Source organism: Cnephaeus nilssonii (assembly GCF_951640355.1).
Source record: "Cnephaeus nilssonii genome assembly, chromosome: 10".
Lineage (NCBI taxonomy): Eukaryota > Metazoa > Chordata > Mammalia > Chiroptera > Vespertilionidae > Cnephaeus > Cnephaeus nilssonii.
The window spans coordinates 40,693,172-40,718,204 of record NC_137081.1 but is presented as its reverse complement, the minus strand read 5'-3'; the positions used below and the strand labels follow the sequence as shown (position 1 = coordinate 40,718,204).

Here is a 25,033-nt window from a genome sequence, read left to right as displayed (position 1 = left end):
ATAGTTGGAAAAGCCTGTGCGACAACCAGGCTGTTCTGGCCACAGGGTACAGGATGGCACACCTGATGTGTGGACTTCGGCTCCACTGGATTCAAGACCAGGACTGGGTCCGGCTCCTCCGGGTCGCCAGGGGGCGCTGCAGGCCACTAGCCAGAAGCCGGCGGCCGCGCACAGCGGGACAGCGCCAGACTCTTACGTCTTCCGGAAGCGGAGCGCCGGATCCGCAACGGCCAGGTGTGCGACGGCGGCGGCGGCGGGCCGGGCGGAAGCCAGGAGAGCTGAAGGCGACTGGGCCTGGCTCCCGCGTCTGGGGGGACACCATGGACGAAGCAGGCAGCTGTGCGAGCGGCGGAGGCTTCCGCCCGGGCGTGGACAGCCTGGACGAGCCGCCCAACAGCCGCATCTTCCTGGTGATCAGCAAGTACACGCCCGAGTCGGTCCTGCGGGAGCGCTTCTCCCCCTTCGGCGAGATCCAGGATATCTGGGTGGTGCGGGACAAGCACACGAAGGAGTCGAAGGGCATCGCCTTCATCAAGTTCGCACGCAGCTCGCAGGCCTGTAGGGCCATGGAGGAGATGCACGGCCGGTGCCTCGGCCCCTACGACACCAAGCCTATCAAGGTGCGGGTGCCCGGGTCGGGATACCCGCGAGCACGGTGTTCGGGGGTGGGGATGGGTCTCGGGCCTCCCTTCCCCTACCGCTGTGTCGGGGTCGGGCAGTGGTGGTCTGTCTGCTCCCGGCAGCGGACTAGGCGGCACCTGGCATTCTGGGGAGGAGGAACGGGGAGGATGGCCTTGGGAAGAGGGTTTTTCGGGACCGCTCGCGAGCCTGCCTCGGGGTGCAGGGATCGGGGGGAGGGGGAGGTGCGGAAAGAACATCCGCCCCCGGGTCTGGCCTGGCAGCTGTGGCGACTCCGGCCACGCCCCCTCCCCCCCCCCCCCCCCACGTCCACGGTCCCTAATCTGGAACTCGGGATTCCTGGCCCCGCTCCTGCCCTGGCCTACTTTGAGGACTTCTTTGACCCTCCTCTCTCAGAACAACCCCCACCCACCCCCAGTTTACCGTTATAAAAACAGGTGACTCTGCTTGTCCACGGTTCGGTATGGGGTTGAACCACTTGATAAAAGTGCATTAAACGGTGGCTCTCTGGTGTTGGGCATTTTCCCACTACCTGACAAATGTATATAATATTTAAGTGCAGGTGATTAAAATGGCTAATATGACATATCTATCCCTTTTGTGATTCTCAAAACCGTTTTTAAATAAGCCCTATTTGCGACGGTATTAATCGCACGTGTTCTGTTACCGCCGCTTTTCTTTGAAAGCAAACCAAAGTAAACTGCGTTAAGAAGAGCCGAAGCATTGTGACTGATGGTAGTGTAGTTGTATTAAATGCTTCTTGGTGTACTTAGTTCACCCTAGTGGTATTTATATCAAGTTTCTTCACTTGTCTGTAAAATTAAGATAAATGACACATGGCGGGAAGGGTTGTATGACAAGCTATGCTTTTAGCACAGTGCCTGGTACGAGGTAAGCCCTCCTATATCCTTGTTGTTGCCAAGATGTCATTCCTTACTTACTGTGAACTGAGAACCTAGCAGTTGCTCAAGTGTACCCTTCTCCTGTCCTGCAGAACTAGTTAGCTTTCCACAGAATTCTGCTTTCTCAAAGTTTTTTTCCATTTACTACAGAAAATGAGAAGAATATTACAAATATGGACTTATATAAATGAGAGACAGAGATATTTCCATTTCTGGAGGTCTTTCCTTTACCTGCATATGCAAAAGAGGAGGTGCCTGGGACTGCACCAACAACAGTAGACACTCCTCCCACCTCTCCAACCCTTTGACATGGGTGACAGCAGATCAACAAAACTGATTGTAAGGCCACAGCATATTCTAGATCGGGGGTTTGCAAACTTGTTTGCTAAAGGGTCAGATAGTCAATATTTAGGCCTTGTGAGCCACATACAGTCTGTCAAATACTCTTTATTTTCAACGCCCCTTTAAAAATATAAAAACAATGCTTAGGTTCTAGGTTGTAGAAAAACAGAAGGCTGTAGTTTGCTGACTCCTGCATTAGATTGATCATTTTCATCTCCTTCCAATTATGATCTTAGGGAAGAGGGTTTTTATACTTTTGAGTAACATAACCACAGAGATTATAACGGAAAACATGCTCTAAATTTGAAACCCATAGATCTTTCCGTCATTAAATTACTATAAGATAAGTAAAATTCCCAACACTGAAATGCACCTTTTAGCCACAGAGAATTTAAATTATTCCCAAAGATAATGAAAGTTTAAATTCTGTTTTTCACATTTTTGTTCACTCATTTTCAGCCAGAGGGTTGTTTCACTACAGTGCCTACCTAGACAGTCTTAAGTTCATTCTTCAGCAGCTGCAGCTTGAGCTATCTTCCACTGGAATGTAAATTTTTTTTCAGTATTCACAGTTAAATTAATTCAGCTTTAATTTTTAATTTTTTTCATGTACTTTGCTTTTGCAAAATCCCGAAGGATCTATCTACAAGAAAAATTACAAAATTACAGCACCAGGCCTACAGCCAGTTGATTGTCCAAGTAAAAGTCATTTTGTTACCAGCTACATTATCTAAGGGAAAACAGTACACCTAGAAAATACAAGAGAAAAATAATTGGTTTTTAGTTTGCAAGAATGTCTCTTAGAGCCCATAGTCTGTGAACATAAAATCTCAGGAGAAATCATCCATTAGGAGATTAATTATACTTGTTATCTACTTATATACTGTCTCCTTTATCAGATATATGAAACATTCCAGTCTGCTAATATTTAGAAATTTGTGATCTAATGGCACCTTCCATCTCAAATCTTATTACCTGAGACTCCTTTTCCCTCCCTAATATCCTCCCATATACTTAAACGTTCCTTATTGTCCACTAGACTGACTTTATAGTGGGCCATTTCTGCATTAGTCAGTGTTAATATCATATATATAGTGAACATACAGTGAAGATTTACTGAAACTGGAAGTAGACTCTACCTGGGGATATATATCTGGCTGTGTCTTGTAAGCAAGTTCCACACCTCTGTGACAGCTGTTTTCCAAGCAAACATAATCTTTTTTAAAATAATTCTTTATTGTTGAAAGTATTACATATGCCCCCTTGCCCCACCCCAGGCCCTTACCGACCCATTGTCTGTGTCCATGGGCCATGCACAACCTTCTTTTTCAGTATTCCTAAAATCTCATGGCTTTATAAGCTCTGGGTTTTTTAGTTGCTGCCTTTTACTGTGTAATACCATAGGTCCAGATTTTGTCATTCTTAAATGACATAGATCCCCCCTTTAAAAGAAGAAAAAAAACTCTCAAAAGCCTTTGTGGGGCAATTTATATTAATTTTATTACTTTTCCTCAAGTTATAAAAATAAAACTAGCCATTAAAGTTTTTGTGCTTATAGCTCTATATAGAAATCCACAATCCTATTTAGAGATTTTTAACATTACTCTGTAATAATATAAAATGGGTGGGGAACTTTTTTCAAGTGCCATTTGGAGATTTATAACACCATTTTCAGGCCATATAAAATTATCAACTTAAAAATTAGCCTGCTATATTTGGTCAAACATTTAATTAGCTCACCCCTAATGCCTTGGCAGGGCCAGACCAAATGATTTCGCATGCCTCATATGACCTGTGGGCTGCACATTCCCCACCCCTGATAAAAAACCAAGGCAGTTTTACAAATTAAAGCAATATAAAACTATATTCCAAGTAATAATCTAATGTCATAGATGATGTTTCAATAAAACTAAATTATTAATAGTAGAAAAATAGAGCCTCAAATCATTCTGTATATTTTCTTACTCAGTACATCATTTGCATTGTCATTAAGTTGATCCAGAGTATGGTATTTTTTTATTTTTTTTTTTAAATTCTCACCCGAGGATTAAAAAACCTAGGTATGTGCCCTGACCAGGAATCAAACCCACAACTTTTTGGTGTACCAGATGATACTCCAACTAATTGAGCCACCCAGCCAGAGCTATCTTTTTTTAAAAAATATTGATGATAGAAAAAAATTAAAAATATGACCATCTAGAATTAAACCCAACTATGTCAAATATTACATTAAACAAATATACTAAACAGTCCAATGAAAAGGCAGAGATTGTCACCTTGGCTGGTGTGGCTCAATTGGTTGGGCATCTTCCCATGTACTAGGTCTTACCATGAAAAGGTTGCCAGTTCAATTTCCCATCAGGGCACATGCCCTGGTTGTGGGCTGGATTCCCAGTAGGGGGCGTGCAGAAGGCAGTCAATCAGTGTTTTCCTTGCTCTAAATATCAAGAAAAAATATTTTTTTTAAAAAGTAGATTGTCGGGATTTTTAAAAAAGAATGAACTAAATGCTATTTACAAGAGACACTTTGGGTATAAAAAATACAAAGTGGTTGAAAGTAAAAGAATAGAAACCGCTGTTGTGGTATCAGACAAAATGGTCTTCAACAGGAGAGGAGTATTAACATAAAAAATATCAGTCAAAAAAGTACATAACAATCCATATTGTTATGTAGCCAGTAATAGAGCTTCAAAATACATTATGCATTATTGATAGAACAAAGGAGACAAATTCACAGATTTTTATACATTCCTCTCAGTATCTGATAGAACCAGTATACAAAATCAGTAGATATGTAACATTTTAATAACACTTAACTATAAATTGACATTTAGTGAACACTACCTAACAACTGCAGAGTACACATTCTTTTTTAGTGCATTCACTATTGTTTTTGGTAAACTGGAATCCATTTCGAAAAAATAGTGCAGAGGTTGGTAATATAAAAAGTCACTGCAGCCCAGCCAGGTGCCTCAGTTGGTTAGAGCATCGTCCCATACACCAAAAAGGTTTCCAGTTTGATCCCCAGTCTAGGTGCATATGGGAATAACCAATCGATGTTTCTCCCTTTCTCTCTAAAATCAAACATATCCTTGGGTGAGGATTTTTTTAAAAAAGTCATTGCAATAAAGATTGCTTAAAATTTTTTCAGTAGGGGCGTGCAGGAGGCAGCCAATCTATGATTCTCATCATTGATGTTTCTCTCCCTCTCCCTTCCTCTCTGAAATCAATAAAAAATATATTTAAAAAAAAAGAGTAGGAAAACAACTGATTTTTTTCACATTATTTTGTGGAATTTGTTTGTTTCTTAGGTTTTAATTGCTCAGTCCAGATCATCTGGAAATCACCGAGATGTAGAAGATGAAGAACTTACAAGAATCTTTGTTATGATACCAAAGTCCTACACAGAAGAAGATCTACGGGAAAAATTTAAGGTACTTATGTTTTCTAATCAGCTAGCATTTGATAACTCATAATCCTAAATTGTTTGCACAGTTACTAAATCTAAAGTTTGGTATGAGTTTGATCATTAGATTGGTGGTGGGGAATTAAATAACTATTTTTAAATTATCTTTTTCAATCTGTTTTTTAAGTATTAAACCTAGAATAAAGTAACTTTAAAAATTATAGAGCCATAACCGGTTTGGCTCATTGGATGGAGTGTTGGCCTGCAGACTGAAGGGTCCCAGGTTTGGTTCTGATCAAGGGCATGTATTTGGTTGCAGGCACAGGAGGTGTGCAGGAGGCAGCTGATCGATGTTTCTCTCTCATCGATGTTTCTAACTCTCTATCCCTCTCCCTTCTTCTCTATAAAAAATCAATTTAAAAAATAAATAAATCTATCTATCTATATATATATATATAAATTATAGAATATATAAAAACTGGAAAATATATGCAAGCATCTTGGTGTATTAGTTCATATAACCTTTAAATTAACTCTGTGAGGTACAGCTATTAGCACCAGTTAGCAGATACGGAGACAGCCACAGAGAAGATAACTAAACCACTTAGTTAATAAGTTGCTGAGCCAAGATTTGAACCAGAAGGTTCAATTCCAGAGCCTCTGCTCTTAACCACTAATGAGCTAGACTTTGCAGCTCTCAGACCATGTTCAAATTCTTATTCTCCCTTTATAACTTGGGCAAGTTATTTGATCTCTCTACGGCCCAGCTTCCTTTTCTGTGAAATAAGCAGTATAATACATATACAGGGTGACCCCCAAAATATATATACATTTTAACAGCTGATGGCTCAGTTTGAAAATGAAATGTATTTTAATAGATGCTGCTTTTATAATTATTCAAAGTGTGTGTATACATTTAGGGGATATCCTATATATATCCTTGAAGGACTGTTGTAACAATAAGATAGTTTATATAAAGCAAATGCTCATTAAATAAACATTTTCATTATTTTGGTTACTAGAGGCCCAGTGCACAAAATTCATGCACAGGTAGAGTCCCTAGGCCCAGCGGTGATCAGGACCCATCGGGGCCTTCCTTCCCCCGGCTGCCGGCCGGGGCCTTCCTTCATTCCGCACTGCCTCCTGGTGGTCAGTGCATGTCACAGCGAGCGGTCAAACTCCCAGTTGGTCAAACTCCCAAGGGGACAATTTTCATATTACCTTTTATTATATAGGATTATTTGGTAAATAAGAGCACAAATAAATTTTAAGTTCTGAAATAATCCCTGTTCAATTATTAATTTTGACTCTTCTAATATTTTTTTTTTAACTTTCATAGGTGTATGGAGATATCGAGTATTGCAGCATTATTAAGCATAAAATCACTGGAGAAAGTAAAGGTTTGGGCTATGTTCGATACTTAAAACCATCACAAGCTGCCCAAGCAATAGAAAACTGTGATCGAAGTAAGTATGTATTTAACATTGTTAAAAACTTTTAAAAAATTATAATTATTCTCAATAACTGAACTTAATTCTGTTTTTTGTTAATCATATCTACTAATTTAATCTTAGTGGGAGTTTAAATATATATAGTCCTCAGATGAAAATTATTTTGGGCTATGATTAAGCTTTCATTGAGGCCCCATCTTGAAAAGAAATAGTAACTATTAACTTAGTAAGTGAAAATGTTGTTGCCATATTTTGATTATTATTTCTATAGGTTTTGGGTTTTTTTAAGTGCATATTTTACAATATTAAGTATTTAAGAGATTAATCTACCCTTTCAGGTTGTTTTTTTAAATACTTATTCTTATTTATATTAAAAAAATTAATAAGTTTTCTTTAATATTTATTCATATTTGACCTAAACCCTAAATAGAAGTTAGTATATTAACAAACCTAGGTTAAGGATAGCATTTATAAGGATGGCTAATATAGGTAAGTAAATATACATTGGGTTAATTTCAAGCTAGAGTGACATTGTTCTGTCTGAGAACAATAGAAAAAAATCCTCAGGTGAGGATTAATTAAAAAAAACAAAAGGAAGCCAAGGAGAATTTTCCTTATTGTGATACCTTTAGACATATTGACCTTTAGAAATGCGATATGCAGTAATTAAGTTAGTGTGTTTCAGGATATTATAAAAATTTATACACACTGCAAATAATTACTGTTAATTAGATAACCCTAAGGTACACACCAAAATTTGCTCTCAGACCCATCTAAATTTCTCAGTCAGCATTAATTGAATACCTATGGTATACTCACCAATAGGTTAAAAAGAGGCTTACAAATGAAATATAAAATAGTCTTGCCATTTAAGGAACTTATAGCTATACTATAGGCCCGTTGCACAAAGGGATTCGTGCAATAGGCCTTCCTTCCCTTGGCTTCCAGCACCAGTTTTCTCTGGCACCTGGGACCTAAGCCTTCGTTCTGGCCGGAGTCTGCTGCCTTTGCTGCAGACTCCGCCCAGAGTCTGCCTTCTTCGTCTTTGCTGCAGACTCTGGCCGGTGTCTGCCATCTTCGCTGCAGACTCTGGCCAGAGTCTGCCGTCTTCGCTGCAGACTCCGGAGTCTGCAGTCTTCGTCTTCGCTGTGGCCAGAGTGCCACTCCTGTAGATCCCTTCGCCCCCCCTCCCCCCCCCCCCCGCCCTCCCTTTCATAGCAGGCGTCCTGCCCCGCCTGGAGCAGCTGGGTGGCTGCCATCTTTCTCCTTCTAATTTGCATATTCCCTCCTGATTGGCTGGTGGGCGTAGCGGAGTGATGGTTAATTTGCATGTTTCTCTTTTATTAGTATAGATTGAGTAGCCAGGATTAAAAGGCAAAAAATAGGGAGTAATAGAATTTTTAAAAGGCTTTTTGAAAGCAAAGTGTATGTTTTGTCTATTTCTGTTACCCCAAGTACCTAGTATAGTAACAAAACCTTAATAAATATTTATTGAGAACTTAAAGATACTGAAAATAGTCTACCAGAGGTGAAAAACAAGTACACTGAATGAACATGGGAATGCATTGGAAGTAGGATTTGCATCTGGTGGAGAGTAGGCAGGACAGAAGGTGAGAGCAGTATTAGCAAAGGCTCAGAGCTAGGTATAAACATGTCTTTGCATAATCCTGAGTAAAGCATAACATTTTTGTTGAGAAATTATGAGACAGAGATAACTAGATGCACTGGAACCATGTGTGGGAGGTTAGAAAGAGTTGAAGCTTGGTCCACATTTGGATTGCCTTGTAGATTGTTTTAAAAGGAGAAGAATAAGAAAAACTATTTCAGTACAGTTGATCTAACCATAGTATCAAGGATGGATTTCCAGGGAAAGAATTCAAACCGGCTACTTTTATCCTTTTTGGAGCCATTGAATAATACAATGGAAACTATGAACCTTCTTCTTTGAAACATGTCCATATGCATAAGCATTTTGTTTAAAGTTTTAGAAGGTTCATGAAGGAACCTTCCCACCTTTTGAAGCTCATTCTTGCATCCTTATTTAAAATCCAGGATTCACAGGCAAAGAGACCAGTTGAAGAGTTGTTGTAATTAATTGAAGAGAATCAAAATTAAAAACAGAGGCAGGGAAGTTAGAGTGGAACATAACACCATCTTAGTATATTTCGAAGGAATAATCTTGATGACAGGTTGAATGTGAAGAAGCCCTATAGGATTTGATGTTGAGGAGCCTGGGACAATGAATGATGATGTCATCTGTAGTTAGGGGAGATTAGAATGAATTGCACAGAATTGTTGATCTTTCATGTCTTACATTGATCCATAATTTGGAATTCTTGCTGTTTTTTATTTGACCTTTTTTGTATTCCAAAAAGCAAAGAAGTAGGGTCTGGTGTAGATGGCAATTATATATATTTTGTTTTATACAATTATACAAGGTATCCCCCAGAAATATATACACATACATTTTTTGATAGCTCAATTCTATTCAGATTTAACCCATTAGAATGAATAATTATTCAAAGTGTGTATACATTTTTTTTTTTTGGACACCCTGTATTTATAAAGCTAAATCAGTCACTAGCAATCAAGTATATTTACGGGTATGTTAAATTTGCTATGAAGCTTGAAATTCATGGATTCTCTTTTCAGGTTTTAGAGCAATCTTGGCTGAACCCAAAAATAAAGCATCTGAATCCTCAGAACAAGATTATTATAGTAATATGAGGCAGGAGACTTTGGGACATGAACCTAGAATAAATATGTTTCCATTTGGTAAGTGGGCTACCTTTACCTTATTGTGGAAGTAGTACATACAATCTCAATTGACTTTTTAAAAGTATTATTTTATTAGCAGTCTGTAAATATCACTTAGTGAATAAAAGTCATACTGTAGTGGTACTTGTTTTTGTTTTGTTTTTAGTTTGTCATGACTTCTCATGTCCTTAATACTTAACACTTAGTTTAACTTTCAATTATAGTTTTCTATGGTTAGTTATGCATTTTCTCAATATTAAATTGTCACTGCCACCTTTTTGGGTGAGTTTCTACCTCTACACAGCTGGCCAAAAAAGTATGAGAGACATATACAGATATTTCCTCAGTATTGAATCCTAAAATTGTATCCCTAAGCCACTGTTGCTTTAGAATTAAAGCTAGAGAAAGGAGAGGAATAACAAAAGTAGTAAGTTAGGAAAAGGGGGAAATGAGTGGTGAAAGTAAAGACTGTGAATGTCATTTGGCACAAATGTTCTTTTAGAAGAATCACTTGTCATATTTTACATTTTCGCATACTAAACATATTCCTATGAAATTAGACTACACATTTCTGCTTATGTTTCTGTGGTGAATGCTGGGCAGTGGGCAAAAGTTGTCAGTTTTCTTGTCATTGGTCCCTTTTGTTGGTGCTGATGACCAAGAGCATTCTACAAAATAGAGTGCCTTTGTTCAGTGGAATGGACTCAATGAAAGTTCATTTTCTTTTCTAGTATCTAAAGTGTTAAATGAATTCTTGAATGTATAGAAATTTAAAGATTTACTTTTTTCTATATAATTGAAGAGCAACAACCTGAATTTTCAAATTTTGACAAGAATGACAACAGAGGCCAAGAAGCTATCTCCAAACGCCTGTCAGTTGTATCAAGAGTTCCTTTCACTGAAGAGCAGCTTTTCAGCATTTTTGATATAGTACCAGGATTGGAATATTGTGAAGTTCAACGAGATCCTTATTCAAACTATGGTAAAATAATGTCTATATTATTTTTAAACTAGAGGCCCGGTGCACGAAATTCTTGCACAGAGGCGGGGGGTTGTTCCTCAGCCCATCCTATATCCTCTCCAATCTGGGACATCCCTCTCACAATCCAGGACTGCTGGCTCCCAACTGCTCACCTGCCTGCCTTCCTGGTTGCCCCTAACCACTTCTGCCTGCTAGCCTGATCACCCCCTAACCACTCCGCTGCTAGCCTGTTTGCCCCCAACTTCCCTCCTCTGCCGGCCTGGTCACCCCTAACTGCCCTCTCCTGCAGGGTTGATCACCTCCAACTGCCCTCCCTTGCAGGCCTGGTCCTTCTCAACTGCCCTCCCTTGCAGGCCGGGTGCCTCCCAACTGCCCTCTCCTGCTGGCCATCTTGTGGTGGCCATCTTGTGTCCACATGGGGGCAGGATCTTTGACCACATGGGGGCAGCTATATTGTGTGTTGCAGTGATGATCAATCTGCATATTACTCTTTTATTAGATAGGATAGAGGCCTGGTACAGGGGTGGGGGCCAGCTGGTTTGCCCTGAAGGGTGTCCCGGTTTAGGTGGGGGTTCCCTTGGGGTGTGGGGCGGCCTGAGCGAGGGGCCTGTGGTGGTTTGCAGGCTGGCCACGCCCCCTGGCAACCCAAGTGGAGGCCCTGGTATCTGGAATTTATTTACCTTCTACAATTGAAACTTTGTAGCTTGGAGCGGAGCCAAGCCTGGGGCTCCCTCCGAGGCTGGCCGGCAGCCATTTCTGTTGGGGTTATAATTGAAACTTTGTTGCCTTAAACGGGTGGGCCCAGCCAGGGTGTGCGGAAAGCTTTGCTTCCCCTGTTGCCGGGGGCAACCCTGGCCTGCTCTTTCAAGCTCCATTCTGCCGCCATTTCTGTTTGAATTTGTTTACCTTCTATAATTGAAACTTTGTAGCTTGAGTGGAGGCTTAGGCCTGGCAAGGGCAGGCAGAAAGCTTGGCTTCCTATGTTACCTAGGAAACCTTGCTCTCTGTGGCTGTAGCCATCTTGGTTGGGTTAATTTGCATACTCGTTCTGATTGGATGGTGGGCGTGGCTTGTGGGTGTGTCGGAGGTATGGTCAATTTGCACATTTGTCTATTTTTAGGTAGGGTGTGTGTTTTGTTAAAATGGCTTTTCTTCAGTGATACTTCATATGTTAGATACTGTTTGTGTAACAATTTTTCTTTTTATTTGCTTTAAACTTTAAATACAGTGATTCCTTGATAAATAAACCCCTGGAATTTGTCTTTTTTATACTGAGTCATTTATTTTTTTTTAAATATTTTAACTCCCACGAAATAGAGCATTTTCTGTTTCCAGTAGTACAACAAAAACATCTCAGGGTAGGACTCTTTTTTTTTTTTTTCTTTTCTTCCCACATCCCCTCCCCCCCTTCCCTCTGAGCTTCTGCACTCTGTTTGTACTCTGGATTAATGCTAGGCAAACTTATAAACCCTTAAATATCCTCCTCATCCCTACATCTCTTTTTCTTAAACTTTATACCTTGAAATGAAACTTCTTTTCTTCACTTCAGGTACCTACTTTCTATTTCCCACTCTTAATAGAAGCAAGGCTGTAATATCAGCCATTTGAACTTTTAATTAATTAATTGATTAAGTCTATTATCTAGTGTTAGTTTAATCCATTTTGTATTTTTAAAGCCTTTTGACTTTTAAAGGCTGTTTTTAAAGGGAGGCATTTAAAGGGAAGTATTATCCTTAAAATATCATGTTCATATTTTTACCAAAATCTGGCTTATACATTGCTTTGTAGGAACACAACTGTTACACCGGTGTGTAAGAGAACTTATTTTCTGTCACATTTGATTCTGTATTTACTGTCTGTATGATATTAGGGTATTTCTACATTGTTTCATTTTTGTGGCAGTACCACAAAAGCATTCATTCTCTTTAACTCCTCTATATTATCTACCTTTGTTTTAGGTCATGGAGTGGTTCAGTATTTCAATGTAGCATCAGCTATTTATGCAAAATACAAGTTACATGGATTTCAGTACCCTCCTGGAAATCGGATAGGTGTTTCCTTCATTGATGATGGGAATAATGCCACAGAGTAAGTACCGTTCCAGGAGTGTCAAAAGCCAAGCTCTGGGTATATATGATTCTGACTTGAAGAATAAAAATAGAAAATAATTAATCTCTCAGGCCATACAAAACAAGTTACTGTTAAGAGACTGAGTATTTCTAGTTTTCTGTAAATTATCAGTTGTTATCTTCAGTCTCCTTAGAAAAATGGCAACACAGATGGTAGCTGCACAGCTTGCATCAATGGTGTGGAATAACCCAAGTCAACAGCAATTTCTGGTAAGTAGGTAAGAATTTAACCTTCATAATACATCCATAGGGTATAAAATAAATGTGGCCTTGGTTTATTACCTATGTAAGAACATTTTCAGAGCTATAGTAAAAGACCACATAGGTGCCATGATATTCATCTCTTTAGCTCTTGGCTTAAGATCCCTAAAGTGTAGTTTTTCTTTTTCTCGTTTTGTACCTACCTCTTCAGCAGCAATTTGGAGGAAGTTCTGGATCACAGTTGCCTCAAATCCAAACAGATGTTGTACTTCCATCATGCAAAAAAACAGCCCCTCCTGAAACTCCTGTGAAAGAAAGACTGTTTATTGTGTTTAACCCTCATCCTTTACCTTTAGATGTATTAGAGGACATATTCTGGTAAGATATCAGTTCCACAAAGTTACATTTTATAATATAATTTGTTTAAATGAGTCCTTTAAGCACTCACAATCTTGGAACTTCTTAAATCCAATACCTATCAGATAGAGATGACTTGTTCTGTGCTTTTAAAAACTGTTGATAGCACCTTTTAAAATATATGATCATTTCCTTCTCTGTCATTCACACATCCTGTGTTTCCACACAGACTTAATTTTCTGTTATTTTTTTTGAAGGCATAAAACCCATAGGATTGTTTTGAAAAGCATATGTAGAATGGACAGGTCATCTGTTTCTTCATATAAGATACATCTGCATACACCTGTCCTCTAGAATTCTTTCCACATAGCCTTTTCATTGTAGTTGTAATTTAAATGAACAGTGTTTACTAAGTATCTTCTGTTTTGTTCATAATCTGTTGTATCCTTAAGGATTTTATAGAAACTTCATTGAGTAAACAATTACTTGATTGTGTGGAAGAACATATAATTAGTGTAAAAAGGGGAAAGGCTCTTGTTTATTTCTGTTTTTAATATAACTCCTTCCTTAACTTTTTCTTTTTCCCATGTGCCTTACAACAATGTTAGTGAATTAAAAAGATAGATAGGAAACTTTAAAGAGCTGCACAAAATATCAGGTATGTGGTTCAAATTCAAGTATTCTGACTCTCATTTAGCTGACTTATTTAGTTTATTTCTTAAACCTGTCCTCTGGTCCAGGCAGGCACTATGCTAAAAGCTAGAGACATTGTATAAACAAAACATTATAATAGGTAAACAAGATAAAATAGTTATTGTCTTAGAGATAACCTTATTTAGGAGACATATAAGTAAATAGGAAATTTCAACCTGGTAAGATTAGTGCTATGAAAATAGTGGACAGGCTGTGAACTTAGAAGACTCCCTGAAAGAAGTGAGGTATAGTGGAGACCTGAAGGATAAAAATAATTTAACCCAGAAAGTAAGCTGGGAGTGTGGGTGGTTATTCCTGCCAGAGAGAAAGTGAAAGAGGTTATTAGAATATGGAATTTGAGACTGAAGGAAGATAAAGCTGGAGAGGACAAGGAAACTGTCAAGAAAGGCTCACAAAGTATCTTAAGGAGCTTGTCTTACTCTGCAGGCAATGAGGAGCTGCTGAAGGGACTTTTAGGGAGGAAATGATATTTATGTTTCAGAAAGATCACTCAGAAGACAGGGTGGGGAATGGATTGGAGAGGGAACTTTTAGACCTGAGCAGCAGTATTTAGTAACGTCAGTTGATTTTTTTTTTTTTTTTAAACTTTGTTTCAGTCGTTTTGGTAACCTGATTGAAGTTTACCTTGTGTCAGGAAAAAATGTGGGATATGCCAAGTATGCAGATAGAATAAGTGCTAATGATGCAATTAGTACTTTACATGGAAAGATCCTGAATGGAGTCAGACTTAAAGTTATGCTGGCAGATTCCCCTAGGGAAGAATCTAATAAACGACAAAGAACTTACTGATTCTTGAGGTAAGCCTTTTTTAATCTGAATTTTAAAACACACTGGCTTAATAGTATAACAAGAGGAATATGTATAATATAAACTTTAGGAGTTTCTTTTTAGTGATTTAGAAGTTGTCAGTTAAAAGCACTGTGGCTTACAACTTTGCTGATAAAACCAGTTCAGAATAATTTTATAAAAATTTTTTTTTAACTTGAACTTTTTAAAACGTAATAGGTTTCAATGTTTACTAGAAGAATGTTTTTGCCCTTCTATAAAATTAAATCAGATTTCAATTTGGAAAATTAATTACTTTTTGGTTTGTGAATGTCATAGATGTTAAGAGTTGAACTTTTTTACTATATGCTTTCATAAACATTAAAGTTGAAGTACTTATAAAGATTTTTAACTTGAAGACTTAATGACTTGCATTATGAAATGAAGAAATTTATAACAGTCTTTATAAAGAATGTTTTCACTTCTCACTAATAAAATGCCTAAAGCACAATATCAAATAATAGAACTTGGAACCTAAAGTTGGTGTTTTCCTAGACTTATATATATGAGTTTGTGTTTTAAAACTACACATTCAGAAAAAATATTATTTTGTGCATATATGCATTAAAAAATAGTCCTGACAATTTACAAAAAAACCCTTTTGTTTATCATAAATAATGATACACACAGCCATATAAATTCCTTTTATTTTCAGAAATCGAACTTAAATTTTTGTTTTCTATAACAGTCAATTTATATCTTCATGGGTTGGGGAAACATTCTTGTAAATTTAGAAATGTTCAACTACTTCACATTTTTATTCTATAAATGAATTCTGAGTTTCAGGGGAAGGGGTGAGCGTTTTCTCTTCCTACACACACTAACTTCCCAAGTCCATTGCTGGTCAAATGATAGCCATTGGCAAGCACTTTAGATGCAATTTTTTCACTTGAGGTTTTCTTTCTGATCAAGAGAATTATCAGTATTAGGATGAATTGCCTCAAGCCTTCCTGCTGATGACCCTTCACCTAGTAGAGCAAGTTAAGTGGTTAGTTCCTCCTTCTCTAGAAGGCAGTTGACTATAGGAAGTGTTCATTGGGCCCATTGGGAGTAATCCTAATTTAGAAATGTTTTCAAATGTTTTATTTGATTACAAAAGCACTCCCATTACTCCATACAATGTAGAAATATTAAATTGCCAGTGAAAAAAGAATTAGCAAGACTTTTTTAAAACAAGCAGTTATTTGTGTTTACAAATAAAATGTTAAGAACTGAATTCTATTTAGACAAGCTGTCTTCTAAAATAGCATGAAAATGTATTTATTCATTTCTGTGGGTATTTCAACATATAGTTAACAATTTTTTTATTCAAAGAATTTTTGTCTTTAAAAACTTCTTAGTATCAGAAAAATATGTAAATTAATCTTGTGGTTGAACCTTTCCTAGTGGTTATGCTATAGCATGGAGAATATTAGACTTAAAATCAGAAGGACAGGGTTTGAATTCCAGCTGACACTTAACTCACTATGATTGAGCAGATCTCTTTACCTTTCTCAGGCTTTTTTTCATGGTGTATTGAAAGAACAATATTAGTTATTAAAAACAAAATTTCTTACAAAATTTTAAAAAATATTTTTCAAGCGTGAGCCAAAACTCTTGTATTGGTAACTTAAGTGAAACCTTTGAGACATCATCTCCAAATGATGATAAACTAAAAGTTTAATGATACAAAACTTCCTTGAAGTCTGCTGGTACAGAACTTTACTAGTATAATACCCTGTAATAGTGATGTACATTCATCCAATTCCCCACATTTGAGGAGGTGCCTATTTTTCAGCATGACTAGTCATGAAATAATGCATCTACCATTTTTCCCTTATTGAACTATTTATTATACATATTTAGAGCAAAGATGAGGAGGGTCAGAGGACATGATACCACCCAAGAAGGCTAGTTCCTTTCATATCTGAGGAATAAGCCCAAGTTTCAGTGAGTCACACCTAGGAAGTAAGAGAAGAAACTGGTCTAAGAATATAACTTTGAGAGTAGTTGACTGATGTTTTGAGATGAGGCTCATATACAAAATATGTCTCTATTTGAGGAAAAGAGAAATTCTAGTATTTCATAGCATTCTGATTTTGTATTAATTTACAGCATTTTCCTTCCAGAAATTCAGTATGTGCTTGCATCATCCTTCCAGGTAACTTTGGTTTTGCTTATTTGGGGGCATCTATGAATAAGTAAGCAGATAACATTGGTTATACTGAAATAAAGGAACAATTCCTAACATTTTAGGAATACTATATACAACAGCTGTTTCCTTCCAGGTGATGATTTTCATACTTGTGTTGTGTTCTTTCTACAGAACAAAGACTAAATAATGACATAATCCTCAGCTGACTGACTGAAAATGTGACTGGACTCACTCCCTGTGGACAGTTGACAGCTTTTTTTTTCATATGTTTGATAGTCTGTGCACAACATTGTTTTGTCTGGGGAGCAGGGATTGTTGACATGTGTTTCTTAATCTACACATTAATGCTAAAACTAATATAGCAGTTGTTTCTTAGAGCAATATGTTGTTATGTGTAGTAGAAATAAAGTTTTCTTTGCTTAACTAAATCATGCCTTATTTATGTGAAAGTTGAGAATGAAAGATTTAATAGATAGTGTTTAGAATATGACTAAATGACATATTTCATTGATTTTGAGATGCATATTTTTCCACTTCTGCAATTGGAAATGTCTTGATTATTGATTGTGTATCATAGTGTAACTGACAGCCTTTTTTTCTTTCATAGTGGAACTTAAAGATGCTTCTTTCAATCAGTTGCATCTTAGATTCAATAAAATATGGTAATTGTTACTCAGTTTACACATAAAGATTGACTACTTACATTTACTCTAAGGCAAGAGCCAAACACATCATTAGAAATATTTTTATACAGTATTTTTATAGTTAAACTAGAATTTGTTGGTAATTTTATAAATATCTTTTAAGATTATAGAGAAACGGTGATAAAGAAAAAAATTAAATTGATAACTTTTTTGGTTTTGTTTTATAATAAGTTTAAATAAATGTCACTGGTTTTGGAGGGTTGACACTTTCCCTTTATAAATACAGAAATGTACTGGCCACCCCAAAAATATGACATGTAAGCAATTTTCAGAACAGACTGTGATAGGAAGCATAGTCATTTCAGAAAATTAAAAATTAGGAACCTATTCTGCTTGTATTTTGAAAATCCAAGAAAAAATTTTATCAGCTCTTGCCATGAATACTATATATCAGAAAGGATATATCTAAGTCAAGAACTTGGCACCTTAAAAAAAGACATTATTAAAAAAAAAAAAGACATTATAATTGGTACACAGTTGTTAAAGCATCACTTAATTACATCCTTATTATGCCTCTAATATCCTCAATTAAACTAAAACTAGTGAAAGATTAATTCACTGAGCATAATAGAGTGTTTCATGCTCGGACATCTCTCCATTGAAAAATCAAAATTCTCCTTTTGAATCTAATTTTAGTGAATTTAGATAAGAAAACTTTCAGTCTTATCTTCCCAGGCAAGACTTACTGTATGAGAATTGAACCAAGTATCTGAGTCAAAGGACATATTTTAAAATGTCCTCTTTATAAATGAAAAATCTAAGTGAGGAGAGTTGAGGATTAATTACCAGCACATCAGTTTAGTCATCCCAAACTCATTCACTGCATACATAGTTCCATTTTTACATACTTGAATTAAATTGTGCCCTACAGGTTATCTGGCTCTACCACTAAGTAATGCTTGAATTCCACCCATCCCCACCCTAACATATCTGTCAGGTGGTTAGCCTAAATGGTGTAAAGGTAGGGAGCTTACTACTTCCCACCTGAGACCACCTTTAACATAAATGACTACCTATCATTTTCGCTTCTTAATCAGTTTTTCACTGAGCCAACATTGGGAAGTTGAATCTTTCTCGTGGTTAACTATCATATATCCTTTTACCCTCCATATTTTCTATTCAGATTAAATAATCCCAATTTCTCCATCCTGCATTTAAAGTCAGGTAGCCAGTTCCAGAAAAGTTTTGTTTTGCATGAGGTTTATTGCCTTGAGTCTTTTGTATAAATTCTAAAAAGACTTGTATAATAGCTCTCTGCCCACAGAATACTTCTTTGCTTTCATGGTGCAATTTTCTGTTGAGTTTTATCTCACAGTTAGTTGCATGTCTCAGTAATCAATGGGTCTTTGGCTTTGGTGTGCATTTAATTTGAATCCTCTCAATCATTTAGCCTTGCTCCTGCTTTCCTTGCAGTTGATCCCTAAAACTTTATTTTTAAAAGCCAGACTAGTCATTTTTCTTAAAATGAGGAAATTCTAGAATCTAAAATAGCATTTAATAATCTAGTGTTTATGTCATTAGCTAAATGTTTACTTCTCAAATGCACTTTGGATATCTGTATACATTAGGTCCTCATCCGTTCCTACGGCATGACGTAACGCGATTTTCGCCGTAAGTTGGAACACAACTACATAAGCACCTACGTCATTCACATGGAGCACATACACAGCATTAGTGAAGTGAAATGGTAAAAATAATTTAAAAGGAAGATAACAATTCCTGACCTTTACTTGTGGTAAATAAATAATAAAAAATATAAAGCACATATGTACATACGTCAAAATGACAGAACTTTTTATCTTTATAAATGGAGATGGCGACGTAACCACGAAGCGACGTACGTCGAATCTGACATAACCCAAGGACTGCCTGTATATAAAAGCCAAGTGACAGGAATGACTGGAATGACCAGTTGCTATGATGCACTGTGGCCAGTCAACCAGCCCAATCGGGGGCCGGGCCGGCTGGCCAACCTCCTGCGGCCTCCCACCCCTGCCAGCCCAGCCTCGATCAGGGGTAGGGGTGAGGCCAGTGGCCAACCTCCCACAGCTCCTCACCCTGGCTGGCCCAGCCCCAATTGGCCCCGATAGGGGCGGGCCAGCCGGACCCCACCGTGGACGAATTCATGCATAGGGCCTCTAGTAAGGATATAATATTTAGATACTCTGTATATGTCAGTTACTAAATTGTTAACAGGGTTTTTATTAGGTAAGTCTTCAATTTAGAAAAAAAAAAGCTAAACAAGACAGGGTAATTTTTCTTTTTTAAATATAGTTTTTATTGATTTCAGAGAGGAAGAGAGAGGGAGAGAGAGAGAGATAGAAATATCAGTGATGAAAGAGAATCATTGATCAGCTGCCTCCCATACGCCCCTCTATTGAGGATTGAGCCTGCAAACCTGGGCATCTGCCCTGACTGGGAATCCAACCAGCGACTTCTTGGTGCACGGGTCCAGGCTCAACCAATGAGCCACACCAGCTGGGCAATTTTTCTTTTAAATATGTGGTTCAAATAATTAATGAATCTGATCAAACTCCTGCAAGTTTATTAAGTCGAGTATTTTATGGTAGTTCACAGATGCCGAAAGCAGCTATCAGATTTGCTGCTTTTAGAACATCATGTCCCAAACTGTTTCTTGAAATAAATACTAGTGTCTTGAAAGAAGTCAGTGTGTTCTTTAGGAAGTAAATTTTCATATTCAAATATATTGAGAAAGCGTTCCACCGGATTTTTACCATAAAACTTCTCAGAGCCTTTTGTATGAAGATAACATCATTGTTATCTTCAAAAGAGAACCATAGTTGCACTTTCATAGTTTGCTTTATGCACCGTGAAATATGTTTTTATAGGCACACTATTAAGGCACTGGTATTCCAAGAAATATATTTTAGGAAAGATTCTTCTAGATTATATAGTTTTTATTTATATGATATGGTATGGTTTTGTTTACAAGTTCATTTTTTAAACTTTTTCCCACTCTAGAAAAAAGGTTAGTGTAAAATAGTAAGGAAATTATTACTCTAAATTTTTAGCTTTCTCTGATCTTCCCTCTCTTTTCTTTGGGAACCTACTAACCATTAATGAACCAAAAGAAAATAGAGATTTTACCAGTTGTGATAAACATTGCCACTCCAAAACTGAAGAGCAGTGGTTCTTAAACTTCAGTGTCCACAAGGGTCACCTCGGGTGTTTGTTTAAAACACAGATACACTGATTCTGCAGGTTTGAGGTGCTTTTTTCAACAAGCTCCCTAGGTAATTCTGGTAGGGTCAATGGCATGACTTTGCAGTATGCTGGCCTAAAGGGATTCCATACATTGGACCTTAGGTTAGACTTGTTGTAACAGTAAGACATTGAGAAGCTTCCAAGTCTTTTTCTTTACCTTTGGCATTTTTGGAATTAAGAAGCATCTGTTTCCCCTAAATTTAATATCAGTAAATATGAATTGCAATGAGAAATTGAAACACAACCAGTCTCACAAATAGCAAAATGTCAGGCCAGCTTTTTCATGTTAGCAATGTCATTTGATGTTTGTAAAGGATGGTTATTATTTGCTTTATACCATTCAAAACTTCTACCTAATTTCAGTTTTTATTTACACTTATTTTGAATTGCATTATGTTAATAAATTACCAAAGATTTTGGCTCTAAAGTACATAAGCATATGTCATTTTTTTAAATGACAAAGGAGCATGATGTGATGTAATTATTATCAGTGTCTAAAAAACTGAAATAGAATAATCACAAGGGCACAGAAATACATGTATATGTATGTGAGTATTCTTGCAATTAAAGTGAATCCTCTTATAAAATTAATGTTTTTTTGGTACAGCCAAAAACCTGTTGATTATAGATGCACTTTAACTTTAACTTCTTTATAAATGTATAAAGCTAAAAATTAGTGAAAGCAAGAATAAATAAAATACATATATATCCTTTTCACGCAGATATAACTGATTGCTAGTTTTATTTCTATCCATATATGGATGATAAGCTGTATTAAAAATCATAGCAATTTTTATGTATGATTTCAGTAAAGAGAAAATATATAGGTCTGAAGAGAAAACATAAAGGTCATCCTTATTAGATAAGAAGTTCCATTTTAATATCTGAATTCTAATCAATGGATTGCATTATTTCCTTTTCTAGAAACATAACTCAAGAACACGTGGATCCTGGAAACTGAAGGTATGGTACTGCTAGGTGATCAGATAGAAATATTTAGTTAAAATATGAAGTTGGCAGTTCATTCATTACCATGACCATGCTTTGACTTTAAGATAAAAATGACTTGTCCTCGGGGGAATATGCAGGTTTCACTATACTTTGAGAAAGTTACCAGGCACTATGAAAATCCATTTGTGTGATTATTACAGGAACAGGAAGTCCTGTGACTGTCATACATGAATTGCAGCCAATGTCTGGACGTCAAGGTCCGTGAGAGTAGCTAATGTGCCAAGTGACCAAGGCCACGACCACTGTGGCAACCTAGAGACTGCCTTTCTGACCATTATGCTGCAGAAGTGGTGGAAGGAAGCCTCTGTTTTAGGGACTGTGTTAGGAAAATCATTTGTATTTGAGATACAAAAATCAGAAACTGAAAAGGCAAGTACTGTTTTCCACAGAAATTGGGAAAAATATTGAGCACAGTAGGCTAACCAAAGTGCTTACTCAAAGATACTCTTATGAATCTACACTCTGAATTTTCCTGCCTCTATTTCCATTTCTGATTTTGGAGGTAAATGATGTTGCTACTGATTTTCTTACTCATACACTATTATCATTTTCTAGAGTTAATAATACATACGTAGGTCACAGCCTTTAGCACAGAGTTCTTAAGGATTTTGTTCTGTTATTTTTTTTATATAAAATATATTTTATTGATTTTTTACAGAGAGGAAGGGAGAGGGAGAGAGGGCTAGAAACATTGATGAGAGAGAAACATCAATCAGCTGCCTCCCGCACACCCCCTACTGGGGATGTGCCCGCAACCAAGGTACATGCCCTTGACCGGAATCGAACCCGGGACCCTTGAGTCCGCAGGCCGATGCTCCATCCACTGAGCCAAACCGGTCAGGGCCGTTCTGTTATTTTTTGTTTGTTTTTTAATGCTAAAAGAAGAATTAAAGTCATCTACTTTAATTAAAGTTATCTAATTTACTGGAAGGTCTATGAAAATACATAATTTAATTTCTTCATCATCAAAGTCTGTTGCATTAGGTTCTGAAGACACTTTTTGCATCCTTATATTATTGCTCCATTGGCACAGAAGACGTCCTTCCTCTTCCATATTAGTATATCAGTAACTTAGGAAATGTGTCATCGTGACATTTGGTAGAAGGTAGAGAAGGAGATCACAATAGGATTGACTTAGGAAGAATCTGCATTAGTTGCTGAGAGCACCAGGACTGGCTAACCTGCTTTGGCAATGTCAATATTGGACAAACTGACAAAAAATCTTTTTAAGAGTATACTTGGAGGGATAGCATCCATCTTTGTTTTATCATCACAAATCTTTGCCAAGGTACCATCTTGGCTCAGTCCTTTCACTAGAAACTCTTAACAGGCTTTATTTCCTACCACTTTAAATCTGTGATTTGTAGGCACTGTAGTGTAGTTCCATCTTACCCAGCCCAATCTTATTTCCTTGCAGTAACTCAAAGTAATTTGACAACAGCAACCAAAAAAGATGAAGTACATCTCCTTTATATCATTCCGAAAGATTAGCAATGTGCCTGGAACACCCAGTTTCTACTTAATGACTTCAGTTACTTATAATATAGGAAAGTGTCATGTCTTCTACTAGTACTGGTATATCTTGTTGATAGGATTAGCCTTCAGTTTCTCCAAGAGCAGGTTTTATATATGATACCAACATTACCTTTTTGGGAAGTAAAAGAGATAATAAAGGCAATGTAAATACAACATCTGCAATCCTTTTTTCCCAATTTTCTGCTAAAATACTCGTGAAAACATTCAAATATGAAAAAAAATATCATTCATTGGAACTTAGGTAAGAATACTGGAAACTAGAAGGAATTTTTACTAAATAAAGCAGTAATGGGTAGATTTTTTTTAAATGGTTTAGTCAAATTTCACATTGAAAAAACTTGTCAGTAAAGCAGGGTGATACATTGCTTGTATCATCTAACTCCTGAGACAGTCATTGAGAGTTCCATCAGAAGAGGCTTCATTCTGCATTTCTTAACTGTGGTGCCAAAGCTGCCCCGTCTTGGAGATTTTCTTTAACCCAGAGAACCACGGTTGGCATTAACTTGGGCAGAGGGGTCATAAAAGAGATCCCACCTCTGACCAGAATAATAATGCTGAATGGCAAAGGCAGAACAAGTGACCCGAAAAGATCTTAGTTCTGCCCATTGGCAGATTTAGAATACTTAAAACAAAAATTTTTTTTTGAAGAATTTTAAGTGTTTTTTCAGCCGCTGTTCTCAGAACTTTGTTCTTATTACCAGGAAATTCCTTACACTCCTAGCCTAAGCCTAGATCTGAAGGACCTCCTTGGGTTTCCTGGAGGATTGAAATGAGTAACATTTCTGACCATCTGCTAGGTAATGCATCAGTACTTGAGTGGATTGCTAAAGAGCCAAAAGGATTCCTCAGAGTCTGCCAAGTCTGTAGTTGGCCTAGCTAAACCAGTTTTCATAGAGAAATGAGTAACTAAATGGACAAGAGATCTGACCAGCACTTCACAAAGAAAGCCAAGAAGGGATCACAGGTGGGTTTTTTCGGGAGAGGACTCAGAGGAAGGGAGGATTGGGTAAATTCTTCATTTTTCATAAAGAAATTAAAACCTCTTTGTTACTTTAACAGTTAATGTCAGTTTTTAAGTCTTTAATCATATTAGTCATCAAGAAAATGCACATTACAACTACAGTAAGATACCCTTACACTGGTAAGAACAGCAAACATTAAACTATTGACAATACCAAGAGTTGGTGAGAGTGGAACAACAGCACCTCATTAACTACTGGTGGAAGTGTCTCAACCACTTTGGGAATGTTTGACAAATGTTTGCTAACATTGAAACATATCTGCTCTCAACTTAGTGATTTCACTTCTAAGCATATATCTACATAGATAAGAACATATGTGTACCCAAAAAATATATACAAGAATGTTCTTAGCATTACTCATAATAGCCTCAGAGTGAAAACAGCCTTGGTGTCCATCAACAGAATACATACGAGATATAGCAAATAGCTATATAACAAGGAAATGAGTTAACTCGTGCTACATATAACAATTTGGATGCATCTCATAAATGTGATGTTGACCAAAAAAATAAAACAGCCAACAGAAGAAAATATACCTTTAGGCCCAATGGAGTAGGGAGAGATCACAAAAGGGGCTTATGGTGTGTGTGAGTAATCTCTCTGACCAGCATGGTGATAACAATATGAGCTGTACTTTTTGTGATTTATGCATTTTTGTTGTATTTATCTTATAGTACTTCAATTAATGTTTTTATT

General features: G+C 37.1%; 1 protein-coding gene across 5 annotated transcripts; it reads left to right on the top strand.

The window, feature by feature from the left end:
- Positions 1-220: 220 nt before the first annotated feature.
- On the top strand, positions 221-22,348 carry RBM45 (RNA binding motif protein 45). Of its 5 annotated transcripts, none has more exons than XR_013814137.1 (11): positions 221-620; positions 5,195-5,317; positions 6,629-6,755; positions 9,393-9,515; positions 10,300-10,479; positions 12,438-12,567; positions 12,734-12,818; positions 13,021-13,187; positions 14,477-14,677; positions 16,800-16,845; positions 17,011-22,347. XR_013814137.1 is itself a non-coding variant. In XM_079783231.1 (11 exons), the coding sequence occupies exons 1-9, from the start codon at positions 321-323 to the stop codon at positions 14,667-14,669; spliced, it is 1,428 nt and encodes a 475-aa protein (XP_079639357.1). In that variant the 5' UTR covers positions 221-320; the 3' UTR covers positions 14,670-14,677; positions 16,814-16,845; positions 17,011-22,347. The 5 variants fall into 5 exon arrangements, 2 of the variants coding, with proteins under 2 accessions (XP_079639357.1, XP_079639356.1); XM_079783231.1 differs by having other exon boundaries at positions 16,814-16,845; XR_013814136.1 differs by having other exon boundaries at positions 13,024-13,187; positions 14,477-16,845; positions 17,011-22,348.
- Positions 22,349-25,033: the final 2,685 nt, after the last annotated feature.

Bases quoted from the DNA above. Each gene is read 5' to 3' on its own strand.
- RBM45 (XM_079783231.1), top strand. From the start codon at position 321: ATGGACGAAGCAGGCAGCTGTGCGAGCGGCGGAGGCTTCCGCCCGGGC. The intron at 12,568-12,733 runs GTAAGTACCGTT...TGTTATCTTCAG, and splicing joins GATGGGAATAATGCCACAGA to TCTCCTTAGAAAAATGGCAA. The intron at 12,819-13,020 runs GTAAGTAGGTAA...CTACCTCTTCAG, and splicing joins CAAGTCAACAGCAATTTCTG to CAGCAATTTGGAGGAAGTTC.